At 42.3% G+C, this 12,986-nt stretch overlaps 1 protein-coding gene across 1 annotated transcript; it reads right to left on the bottom strand.

The window, feature by feature from the left end:
* Positions 1–635: 635 nt before the first annotated feature.
* On the bottom strand, positions 636–12,055 carry LOC124036106 (protein shortage in chiasmata 1 ortholog). The gene is made up of 21 exons (XM_046350250.1): positions 11,950–12,055; positions 11,533–11,661; positions 10,918–11,012; positions 10,445–10,708; positions 10,289–10,318; positions 9,586–10,128; positions 9,255–9,431; positions 8,578–8,754; positions 8,201–8,293; positions 7,891–8,072; positions 7,629–7,701; positions 7,281–7,350; positions 7,006–7,184; positions 6,617–6,722; positions 6,400–6,511; positions 5,965–6,080; positions 5,795–5,882; positions 5,569–5,700; positions 2,278–2,427; positions 1,197–2,019; positions 636–994 (listed from the first exon to the last, which is right to left on the bottom strand). The coding sequence occupies exons 2-21, from the start codon at positions 11,631–11,633 to the stop codon at positions 909–911; spliced, it is 3,597 nt and encodes a 1,198-aa protein (XP_046206206.1). The 5' UTR covers positions 11,634–11,661; positions 11,950–12,055; the 3' UTR covers positions 636–908.
* Positions 12,056–12,986: the final 931 nt, after the last annotated feature.

Raw genomic sequence — 12,986 nt, 5'->3', positions numbered from 1 at the left:
AACATTGTAGTTACTACACAATACTAACCAATTTGACAGAGTGAAACGAAGGAAGCCTGTACAGAATACAAATATTAAAAAATATGCAACCTGTTGGCAACAAGTGATTAAAGTAATACTGCAAAACAAACGTGGCAAAGCAATTCACTTTATGTCCTAAATACAAAGTCTTATGTTTGGGACAAATCCAATACAACACATTACTGAGTAGCACTCTCAAAATTTCCAAGCATAGTGGTGGCTGCATCATGTTATGTGTTTGCTTGTAATAGTTAAGGACTGGGGAGTTTTTCAGATTAAAAAAGAAACTGAATGGAGCACAGGCAAAATCCTAGAGGAAAACCTGGTTCTGTCTGCTTTCCACCAGACACTGAGAAGAAACTGAATGTTCTTGAGTGGCCAAGTTATACTTCTGATTTAAATCTACGGCAAGACCTGAAAATGGTTGTCTAGCAATGACCAACAACCAATTTGACAGATCTGGAAGAATTTTGAAATAAATAAAATGGGTAAATGTTGCACATTCCAGGTGTGGAAAGCTCTTAGAGACTTACCTAGAAAGACTCAGCTGTAATTGCTGCCAAAGGTGCTTCTACAAAGTATTGACTCCCAAGATTTCTAAAAACACGCTTTCATTTTGTCATTATCTGGTATTGTGTATAGATGGGTGACAAACAAAATAAAAGTAATCCATTTTGAATTCAGGCTGTAACACAACAAAATGTGGAATAAGTCAAGGGTTATGAATACTTTCTGAAAGGCACTGTACCTGTATTTCTTACATACTGAATATCACTAGTTGTAGACAGGGCAAGGGACTGACAGGATTCTATCCTTGTAAGTTTTAAGAGTTTTCTGTTCATTCAGGTCATTCTTACTATTTTGCCACTTCATAAATATGAGACATTTTAGAAAAACCTTAGTCTTGTCTGTCCATCACTACGGCCTGGCACCTTCTCATAACTGAGCTTTCCCCTCTTCAATGGCGTTAAAACTGGGGGGAAATAAGAAGAGTGAAATACATGAACATGACAAAATAATCTTGTAATTGCTCACATTTACATAAATAATTATGTTATTTTCACACTTCAGGCTATTTTGGAACTTTTCCAAATGACTAAAGGAGTTCTCTAAAAACCTATTTAAATGCAAACATGATTTCTCAGCACTCTAAACATGTTACTCTCAGTCTTCACCTGTGCCAGCCATCTCTGGGCCTTCTGCTCTCCTCTTCCTCTCCATCCCCGTTCTGTAACTGGTCCCATAGTCAGGTGACACACTCATGTCTCCCCTCCCCAGGGCAGTGCTGTAGGGTCTGCCACTGCTACTGCCCCCCCATGCCAGAGCTCCTCTAGGCGAGGCCAGGCTGGGGTAGTGGCTGACATCAGGGTAGTGCAGCCGGTCACTGTACCCTACTGTAGAGAACGAGTACATCTGGTTGTCGGAGTACGCTGGTCTCTGTGTGTTGGTGCTGTAGCTGAATGAGGATGAGAGGCCCATCGGAAATTGATTTTCTGGCGCGTAGTTTCTGGGGGAGCCACAGGACTCCTGGTGCAGGGGTGCGCTGCCCGTCCACTCCTCTCCTCCTCTATTCCAGCCTACAAACTTCAGCTCATTGCTCTCCTCTACCTCCCATGGGTTGTGGCTCCAGGTGTGCTGAAAAGGGGCCTGCTGGGCGGCGAAGGAGGGACTCAAGTCCACCTGGAAGTCTGCACCGTCTTCCTTGGTCATGACAGAGCTTTCTTCATAGAAGCTCCCCGCTACACTCTCAGCACTGGGGGAGCCAGCGAGGAAGCAGATGGAGTTGAATGGTTCTGGGTCGCGGTGTATGTGACGGTTGCAGTCGGCGTGTGAATTGCGGCTTGTATGAGTGTCGGTGTGTGTGTATTGATTGTCTCTGCTTGTGGCCCAAGGCTCAGTGGGGCTATTGTGGTCTTTCTGATGGGTGAAGTCAGTGTGAGACTCTGTGGAGGAGGCAGCCGCAGTCAGCTTGTACAGAGACGTGGTGTCACTGAAGAGCTGAAATAAGAAGGAAGATAATTATTTCAAGTTTGTATTATCAATATAGCACCATCACCGAGTTTGGCTGATAAAACATAACTGAAGACAAAGTTCGGAATGATGAGGATGCAGATGTTCCATAGCATATGGAAAACGCATACATCTACATTGTAATATACAAAAAAGTAAGAGACAACCCCATATTTTTTTCCCAATGAAGGCAAGATGTATGACAAGACTAGGAAACTCGTGAGAGGAGATGGCTGGCCAGGTCACCTTGACAACTTTGTGAGGGACCTCAGGGAGCAGCTCCTTCAGCTGGGAGAGGGAGGCCCCCAGGAGCCAGTGGAGAGAGGGGCCCCTACTCAACATCAGCTGGGCCACCAAAGGGTTCACACAGGGGAAACCTAAGAGGCACCTCTCCTCCTGGAGGGAAGACATAAGGGAAGAGCAGCCGGTGAGACCAAATAAACAAACACGTACACACACGCAAAAAGACACACACACAGTACCAGTCAAAAGTTTGGACACACCTACTCATTCAAGGGTTTTTCTTTATTTTTTACTATTTTCTACCTTGTCACAACACAACTGATTGGCTCAAACGCATTAAGAAGGAATGGAATTCCACAAAGGCACACCTGTTAATTGAAATGCATTCCAGGTGACTACCTCATGGAGCTGGTTGAGAGAATGCCAAGAGTGTGCAAAGCTATCATCAAGGCAAAGGGTGGCTATTTGAAGAATCTCAAATATAAAATATATTTTGATTTGTTTAACACTTTTTGGTTACTACATGATTCCATATGTGTTATTTCATAGTGTTAATGTCCTCACTATTATTCTACAATGTAGAAAATAGTAGAAATAAAGAAAAACCCTTGAATTAGTAGGTGTGTCCAAACTTTTGACTGGTACTGTACATCCAAATACACAAGAGCAAATACACATACAAACACATTCGCACACAGACCCTCCACTGGGACAACTAATTCCCTCTGTGTAAACTGTATGCTTCCATCATTAATTAACTAAATGATGAAATCGGCACTTTTATACAGCACTCTGAAATGAACTACATTCATTTGGTATTAGGATCCCCATTAGCTGTTGCAAAAGCAGTATCTACTCTTCCTGGGGTCCACACAAAACATGAAACATAATACAGAACATTAATAGAAAAGAACAGCTCAAGGACAGAACTAGATCCATTTAAAAATGGCACACGTAACCTACATATCAATACATACGCACAAACTATCTAGGTCAAATAGGGGAGAGGTGTTGTGACGTGTGGTGTTGTTTTTGCAATGGCTCAATATAATACTGTACGCCTTCTTGAATTTGTTCTGGATTTGGGGACTGTGAAAAGACCCCTGGTGGCATGTCTGGTGGAGTAAGTGTGTGTGTCAGAGATGAGTTTAAGTTGACTATGCAAACAATTTGGAATTTTCAACACAATGTCTGTCATAAAAAAGAAGAAGTGATGCAGTCAGTCTCTTAGCCAAGAGAGACTGGCATGAATAGTATTTATATTAGCCCTCTGATTAAAATGAAGAGCAAGACGTGCCGCTCTGTTCTGGGCCAGCTGCAGCTTAACTAGGTCTTCCTTGCAGCACTCAACCACACAACTGGCCAATATTCAAGATAAGACAAAACTGGAGCCTGCAGGACTTGCTTTTTGGAGTGCAGTGTTATAAAAGCAGAGATTCTCTTTATTACAGACAGAACTCTCCCCATTTTCACAACCATTGAATCTATATGTTTTGACCATAACAGTTTACAATCTAAGGTAACACAAAGTCATTTAGTCTCCTTAACTTGTTCTGGATCGCACCCTTCATTACCAGATTCAGCTGAGGACTGGAACTTAGGGAATGATTTGTACCAAATACAATGCTCTTAGTTTTAGAGATGTTCAGGACAAGTTTACTACTGGCCACCCATTCCAAAACAGACTGCAACTCTGTTAAGGGTTTCAGTGACTTCATTAGCTGTGGTTGCTGATGCTTATATGGTTGACTCATCAGCATACATGGACACACATGCTTTGTTTAATGCGAGTGGAAGGTCATTGGTAAAAATAGAAAAAAGTAGAGGGCCTAGAGACCTGCCTGCTATAGACCATACTTTACATGTTTGACATTATAGAAGCTTCCATTAAAGAAAACCCTCTGAGTTCTATTAGATTGATAGCTCTGTATCCACGGTATGGCCGAGGTTGAAAAGCCATAGCACATAAGTTCTCAAAAACAGTTAATGGTCAATAATATCAACTGCTGTGATGAAATCTAACAGTACAGGTCCCACAATCTTCATATGAATTTCTTTCAACCAATCATCATTCATTTGTGTCAGTGCAGTACATGTTGAGTGCCTTTCTCTATAAGCATGCTGACAGTCTTAATTTGTTTACAGAGAAATAGCATTCTATTTGGTCAAACACAATTTTTCCCAATAGTTTGCTAAGAGCTGGCAGCAAGCTGATAGGTCAGCTGTTAGAACTAGTAAAGGCCACTTTACCACTCTTGGGTAGCGGAATGACTTTGGCTTCCCTCCAGGCCTGAGGACAAAGACTTTCCTCTAGGCTCAGATTAAAGATATGACGGATAGGAGTGGCTACAGAGTCAGCTACCATCTTCAGTAGCTTTCCATCTAAGTTGTCAATGCCAGGAGGTTAGTCAAAAAGAATCAACCAAAATTCTATCTTGCAATGCTTTTTTTTCATTATTTGTATTTTTATGCATGAGTATGATGGCTCACGGTTCGTTGTTGGCACTTCCTGCCTAAGTTTGCCCACTTTGCCAATGAAGTAATCATTAAAATAATTGGCAACATCAAATGGTTTTGTGATGAATAAACCATCTGATTTGATGAAAGATGGAGTTGAATTTGTCTTTCTGCCCATAATTTAATTTAATTTTTTTATACAATTAGTCTCGGCTTCAAAATACAGTTTCTTCTTCGATTTGTTGAGTTTAGTCACATAATTTCTCAATTTGCAGTAAGTCAGCCAGTCAGATGTGCAGCCAGACATATTTGCCACATCACTTTCAACCGTACAGTTTTTCCATACCCTCATCAATGGTGCCCTCACAGTTCTAATATTGAGTTTCTTAACAGGTGCATGTTTATCAATAATTGAAAGAAGCAATTTCATAAATTCATCAAGTGCAGTGTCTGGATGCTCCTTATTAATCACATCAGACCAACAACATTTCTTTAACATCATCCACATAAGGGTCACAGCTAAATATTTTGTATGATCTCTTATACACTATTTTAGGCCCAGCTTTTGGAACTTTGGCTTCCCTGATATAGCCACTGTATTGTGATCACTGCATCCAATGGGTACGGATACAGCTTTAGAACAAAGTTCTACAGTATCAAAAAAAATGGAATCAACACATGTGGATGACCTTGTTCCTGTCGTGTTTGTAATCACCCCGGTAGGTTGATTAATAACTTGAACCAAATGATAATAATAGCAGTGGAAAGGATGAAAATACCACATGCTACTGAGAGATAAAAAGGCAGTTTGGTAAGACTACAGTAGTTACTAGTCACCTTTGAGGAAATCACAGAAAGCCACTCTCTGTCCAGGTAGCTGAGAGGATCTCTGTCACTGGACAGCAGTGTATGGAAGGCTATCTGGCAGATCCATTTGGCAATGTCCACCACTTCTGATACAATCAGCACCTGGTATTGAGAGAAATAAGTCAGCAAAGCATTCATAGAAATGTTGTATCAGACTTGCATGGTTGATTTTGATGAGAGATTAAATGTATTTTACCTTGACATCCAGGTCCTCAGTCTTGAGGCCAAACAGCACCAGAGAGGAGTAGACCAATACCAGGTTGTTGAAGCCCTCACTGGTCAACCTACACCCACAGAGACGACCACAAAGACAACTAAAAAATGTCTTCTATGGGAAATGTGTGTGCGTTGGTGGTGAGTACTAACCCAGAGTCCTGCTGGCAGTGAAGGATGAGCCAGCAGCAGCTGTACTGCAGAGACAGAGCAGTCAGTCGAATCACTAGACTCTCACAGGCCCGCTCCTGACACAGCTCCTCCTGCTCCTGGTGATGGGGGAGACCAGAGCAAAGAACACATATGCACAGTTTGAGAATAATGTCTTAACCTACAGTTCTTCTAGATATGAGACAGAAACAGATAGAAAAGTGTTATTAACTGGGAAATGTGGTATTCAACAATGCAATAATAGGATAGAAAGGGGAGTGTATGAAGGGAGAAGGCCATGGGCATATAGTCCATTTTGGTGGAGAGACATTCTTTCGAAGAACATTTATTGGGACACAACTAAACAATGGATAAGATCATTCTAAAGAGAGACAGAGCATGGCTCTCTCCTCAATGAGACTGGCCAGGAGGACCTACTTGAATGATGACTGCAGTGCTTTCGTCTACTGTAATCACAGCATAGTGGTGAGTCCCTCCAAGCATCTGCAAGGACTGAGAATGGCTCCTCTCCAATACAGTCATATTACACCTGCAACAAAGAGACACATCCTCAAACCTACTCCAATAAATAAGGCCAATAAAGTCAACGGATTTCAGAAGTGACTTAAAATGATTCAGTGGAAAGAAGACCCACGTTGATTCCAGTATCTGAAGCAACAGAGGACAGCTGAGCAGACCCTCGGTCACAAACAACACGAAGGGGACACTCTGCTCCAGGGACCAAGACTCAGGGTCACTCACTGATGGATTAATACAAACACAGACAGGCAAGCACACACAAATGGAAATTGGTGAAAGGAGAGATTATTATTATAGTGCCTTTACATCTGCATTGCTTGCTCTCCTGGGTTTAAGGCTGGGTTTCTGTATAAGCACTTTGTGACAACTGCTGTTGTAAAAAGGGCTCTACAAATATATTCGATTATCATAATTGATCGATCATTTCAGAATTTAATGAGAAATGGCCAAGAAGCAATTAACACCATTTAAAAGAATCATCTTCCAGCTGAGTTCAATACAAACCAGAGGAATTAGGTATCCTGGTCTGGAAGGTGATGTGTGTGATGTTCCTCTCTGTGCAGATGGCAGCCCAGGGCGAGTGTTCTGTGTTGCTGTACTCCACCACCAGGGAGAAACAGTCCCAGGGGAAGTCTGCTCCCATGTGCTGACTACACACCACCACACAGCAGCTATGCTGCAGGCTGGGAGAAGGGAGAAGGCATGACAGTATAATTTCTCAATAGGAGTTCCAATAAACAAAAGAAGAATGTATAAATAGAGTTTTGGGAGATACTCGCCTATCTAGAACTTTCGAACCCTCCAGCTTACTTCGACTCTCCTCAGGATACACTGCAGCTACATTATCACCTGGGACACACACACACACACACACACACACACACACACACACACACACACACACACACACACACACACACACACACACACACACACACACACACACACACACACAGGTTGGGGCTGATTAGTAAAGTAAATTTGCATAAGACAATTAAATAAAAAACGTGAGCAAGTGTAAGATAAATGCACCGCAACAGGCCATGTCTGCTGGAATTGGCATTACTGAGTAATACAAACTAGACAATATTAGGTCAAGTCTGAGAGAAGCGATAAAGTTTCCTTACCTGTGACTTGGCTCAGGGCTTTAATGAGCATTGCTCTGGCACAGTCCAAGTCCATTGTTATTATCACCAGAACCTACAATATAAAACGTATTTACCTCTGAAATACTACAGTCATCAATTGTGACAATTGTCACAACGTAGTCGGGTTTGTGGTGAAGTTCACATACTGTAGATCCTATCGTGCCTTTTAGCTGTCATGTTGAATGAATTGCAACTTTTTATTTTCATATCCATATGCATTTTGATAGGAAAGAAAACTCACATTGGAGTTTTGGACCCCTTTGCTCTTGCTCTGCACCCATGTGGTCAGCTGTTCCTGCAGTTCCAGTATCTTAGGGTTGGCCTCTTGTTTTTTCTGACTGAGATATAGAACAATCTCCAGCTTTCTCACCAGCTTGTCCAGACTCTGCCCCGCGCAGGCCTCTGTGGCCTTGGATAGGTACTCTGTTACAGAACCAAAAAGAGGGGAATTCCAGATGTATAGAGGACAAAACCGTGGTTTGCGATCAATTAAAAGCATTGTTGAATAGTAGTGTGCTGCTGGAGGTGACATTTAACTCCTGTATACTGACCCACTGCAGTGCTGAGGTCACACTTGAAGAGCAGGTCCTTCACTGTCACAAGGACATGTATCAGTGCCACATTGTTAAACAAAGCCTCTGGGTCTGTAACACAACATCAAACAACTTCTTCTATATGTCAGGCCATAAAATGAGACGTTCAGATTCAATTACTAGGCTGCAGTATATTATTACCTTAATTTGTATTACTTTAATCCTTTCAATCGTGGCTTAAACATGGTTTATCAGAAATCTACTAAACAAATGGAAAGTCAAGGAAGAACACGCCAGAATAAGCCAACACATATATACACCAGTGTCCAAGCATGATGGATGCCTGACTGGTTGTGTTTGGTAAATGTGTGTGTGTGTGTGTGTGTGTGTCTCACCCTGGCCCTGTCGAATGCTGAGCTCCTTCTCCTGCTGTTTCAGTAGGAAACGTGTGTGGTCCGGGTACAGGGTGCTGTAGTCTCCACAGGCTGTGTTGGTCAGTCCCAACTCCCTGGCTCTGGACAGGCAGGGCAGAGCAAACGCCTGCAGCTCTCTGTATGCCCAGAACTGACTCTCTGCAGCATAGAGGGAGGGGAGGCGGCTGTAACTGTGCTCAGAATTGGACGTGTGACATGGTTAGCAGCTTGATGTTTATTGGGATGAATCTTGTCCTGGAGGCAGAGCTGAGTGATATCCTCTAGATTGGCCAGCTGCAAAGTCCAAATTGACTATATATCGTAATAATTCATGAAGTGGTCTTAATTTAAGGTTAGGGTTAGGGATAAGGTAAGCAGTGTGGTTAAGGTTAGGTTTAAAAAAATATTTTAGGACATTGTGGCTGTGCCAGCTAGTGACCACTCTGCAGAGCTGCCTTCAGTACATGAGTCATCACAATAATTGCCAACCTGCTCATGGTTAGGGGACGATGGAATCAGTTTTCACAGCATTGTCTGCATTTGGTTATCAATATACTGTAGCTATGTAAATGTTTAGTAACAGTATTTAGCTATTAATATAGGTGAACATATTTAGTAGGATTATTTAGTTCAATGTGAACCACAGTACTGCACTGTACCTGTGGCTTGGACGTGTATGACTTTGCTGTTATGTCTGTCCTCAAGGACAGGCTGAATGATTTCCTCAGGGTCTCTGATGTCATTTCCTGTGACTGCATAGGCAACAGGCTTTACATCGAAGCCAGGCCTCATTTCTGTCGTAGGTGGTTGTGGTGTCTGCTGCTCCACCTGTGCCACTGAAAATCACTCACTTACTTATTTAATAAGTTAAATGCTTAGAGGGCCTAAAATAATCTCACAAACCCATGTTGCTGTGAATCCTGCTTGTCATGGTGAATTACCATGAACATGGACAGTAAAATATCATATTGTATCTATTTAATACTCTACCTGGGGTGCTTGTATGGTTCTGAGTCGACACCGAGACGTAGGTTCTCTGTTGGGCCCTTAACATCATGAAAGTGGACAGAGGGTCTAAGTCCTTCTGAGGTTTAGCCACTGGGAGACTCATGTGACGGTCTCTCACACTGGGTCTAGGGGTTGGGAGTTTGGATACATTAGCTCTCTGGTCAGGTAAACCCTCCTTCTTCTGAGGTCTAACGGCATGGTTTAACTTCTCCAGGTAAGTAGTGGTGGTAGCCTGTGCTGCTGAGATGGCCACACTCCCAGCTCTCTCTTTCTCACGAGAAGTTGAAACAGCCTGCTTTGAAAAGACCACAGTCCCAGATCTCTCTTTCTCTTGGGAAGAAGTAGATGCTTGGGCTGTGAGGGCCACATTCCCGGTCCTCTCTCTCTCCTGGGAAGTGGCAACAACTGGTGCTGAAACGACTGTGTTCCCAGCTCCCTCTCTCTCCTGATGATACGACACAACCATGGGCGTTGCATTCTTCAGGATAGACCTGCCTTTGATCTCACTTGGTGGGCCTGACAACTCTAGGGACAGAGAGAGGAGCAAGATCCAGAACTTTGCTGCAGCCATATTATACACCTTGTCAATGTATTTTGAAGCACTGCGGAAGATAGCGGCAGCAAGGTGATTATTATATTATATGGTAATAAACTGATTCATATATCGGCCTGATATTAAACTTACCAGAGTCATCTACAGATTCCCTCAATATATCTGTAAAACAAGATAACACAACATCCTCAATAAGTTTCACGCTTTGAAAGAATTTACAAAGTTACCTAGACAGGTAGCTAGCAATACTGCAGTGGGACAATAGTTTTATAGATCAGTCAAACTTACTGTCCATCTGGCAGGGTGATAGTAGTGTGAAGTCCTCTATGATACTGCTCAATGTCTCCATAAGGTGGGGTTGGTCTGAGATCATCATACTCTCAGTGAAGTCAGAGGAACCATTCCCATACATCCCTATAAGTTCTGGTGAGTTTTTTCCCAGAAGTGATAGTTCCTTTCCTTCATCGAGTCTCACAGAGTTGTCCCGACCAATCCCTAATAAGACTTCGGTCAAAGGCTGGAGCTGCACAACGGATTCTGACTTCTGAGGCTCTGTTAGCATTTAGCAAAGAGAAGAAAATGTATTCTTAGTAATGCACTGCTGCTAACAACGCAATGTGCAAAATGCAGCATGAATGCAGGCAAAGGAGGTGTGACAGAGGGAACGTAGGTAACTGTGAACTGGTAACAGTGCATATTGTAATTTGTGATAAGTCTTGTTATGTCACACATCTCATCCAACTACAGTACTATGCTCTTACCTGCCAAAAGAAAGCCCACTACCATGTCAAGGTGCTTCTCTGCCCTCCAAAGTGCCTCTTCCATCTCCTCCTGATTTTTCTCAGACACAAAATAACTACAAGACAATCACCAGCCCCATGAGACTCTGCATCACTTAGTGGCACGCTGCATCACTTAGTGGCACGCTGCATCACTTAGTGGCACGCTGCATCACTTAGTGCCACGCTGCATCACTTACTGGCACGCTGCATCACTTAGTGGCACGCTGCATCACTTAGTGGCACACTGCATCACTTAGTGGCACGCTGCATCACTTAGTGGCACGCTGCATCACTTAGTGGCACGCTGCATCACTTAGTGGCACGCTGCATCACTTAGTGGCACGCTGCATCACTTAGTGGCATGCTTACAGAGCCATATATAGAGATATGATGTACTGTGTAAATGGTGCAGCACACTTAGTGATGGAATCTCAGAAGAAACAACATTGCAGGTTGCTAGATCCTGTATCCTGATATAAGCGGCCACATCTTCAGTGGTAGAACAAGCCAAGGAATGTACCCCAGATATGAAAAATATATGGTATTATCTCTCTAGTCACTCTCACACTGGTGAAAGGTCAAGAGGTGACTTACTATCTATAGAGTGGAGAGATCTGCTCAGCTGGGAGTTGTGAGGAGGCCAGACAGAGCTGGGTCAGGTTGGGCTTGGGAGAGGGAGTGAGGGGTAGGTCCATTCCATCTGAGTAGGCAACACCAAGTGATCTGATAGGAGGGGGTGGAAATTCTAATAATTCACACATTTATTTGGTTATACCATATGTCAATAATAAAGTTGTACAGTGTATGTAGCCAATCTGTTGATTTATTGACTCTTGACACATCATGAGAATATACAGTAAAGTAAGATCTACAGTAAAATAAGATCTAAGTAAAGTGAGATCTACAGTAAAGTGAGATCTACAGTAAAGTAAGATCTACAGTAAAGTGAGATCAACAGTAAAGGGAGATCTACAGTAAAGTAAGATCTATAGTAAAGGGATAGTTTTGTACCTGATGACTTGAGATCCAGCAGCATGTCATTAATCTCACAGTGAGAGTCATTGACTGGCAGCCTTGGCACTTCAAACTGGGATATGTCTACTGACTCCAGTGCATCTGGGGGAGTTGCTGAAAGAAAGGACGTAAAACAGGTTGTTATTGGTAAGGAATATTTCTTCTCAGTGACTTAACTGGCTAAAGGTTAAATAAACAGATGACACAGAACTCTGTGATGAGCCTCAATTACAGTCATTCTACACGGTAAATGCTGTTCATAGATATAGTTACCCCCCCACCTTTAGTGAGCATATCCAGGCAAGAGGTTCGCTCCTCTATCAATTCAGGTACAACATTCAATAGTTTAGGAATATTTGAAAAAGGGAGGCAATCTTCCCTCTTGGGTGTGCAGGTGTCCATTTCAACAGGTAACATCAGAGACTATAAGAAAGGAATAACATTGAATCATTTATACAATCTGGTAACTATTTGCTAAACAGATGTGTTATAAAATCTTCCTCCTCAGTGTCTTGTATGATCATCTCTTCATTCTCTATGATTGTATTTGTACTAAGGTTTTTTTAGGGGGGGGGGGGCTGAATAATTTTGCACGCCCAATTTTTCAGTTTTTGATTTGTTAAAAAAGTTTGAAATATCCAATAAATGTCATTCCACTTCATGATTGTGTCCCACTTGTTGTTGATTCTTCACCAAAAAATACAGTTTTATATCTTTATGTTTGAAGCCTGAAATGTGGCAAAAGGACGCAAAGTTCAAGGGGGCCGAATACTTTCGCAAGGCACTGTAAATGCAAGTGCTAAAGAAAAGCCAAGAAAATTACTTTAAAATGCTGCATGAATAAATTTTAAAAATGGTAAAGCAAAGCGAACCCTAAATGCCTGTGAAGCCGTACGTATTTTTGTTTAAAGATGCACTACGCAGAAATCACTCCACCATTTCCTGGTTGCTAAAATTTGAATAGTCGCTTAATTTCAGTTTATGTGACAAAACGAGCAGTCATAGTGTAGAGTATCATTGTACCATCTAAACCG

The sequence above is a fragment of the Oncorhynchus gorbuscha genome, linkage group LG05, assembly GCF_021184085.1.
Source record: "Oncorhynchus gorbuscha isolate QuinsamMale2020 ecotype Even-year linkage group LG05, OgorEven_v1.0, whole genome shotgun sequence".
Lineage (NCBI taxonomy): Eukaryota > Metazoa > Chordata > Actinopteri > Salmoniformes > Salmonidae > Oncorhynchus > Oncorhynchus gorbuscha.
The sequence above is the reverse complement of the archived record's forward strand: the minus strand, read 5'-3'. Positions and strand labels throughout refer to the sequence as shown.

What these genes read in the sequence shown, in the direction of transcription:
- LOC124036106 (XM_046350250.1), bottom strand. Translation starts at nt 11,633, where the DNA reads ATGGACCTACCCCTCACTCCCTCTCCCAAGCCCAACCTGACCCAGCTC. An exon ending in CAGGATACCTAATTCCTCTG is followed by an intron (nt 6,723 to 7,005) that starts GTTTGTATTGAA and finishes TTAATCCATCAG; the next exon opens with TGAGTGACCCTGAGTCTTGG. An exon ending in CTGAGGACCTGGATGTCAAG is followed by an intron (nt 5,701 to 5,794) that starts GTAAAATACATT and finishes TCTCAATACCAG; the next exon opens with GTGCTGATTGTATCAGAAGT.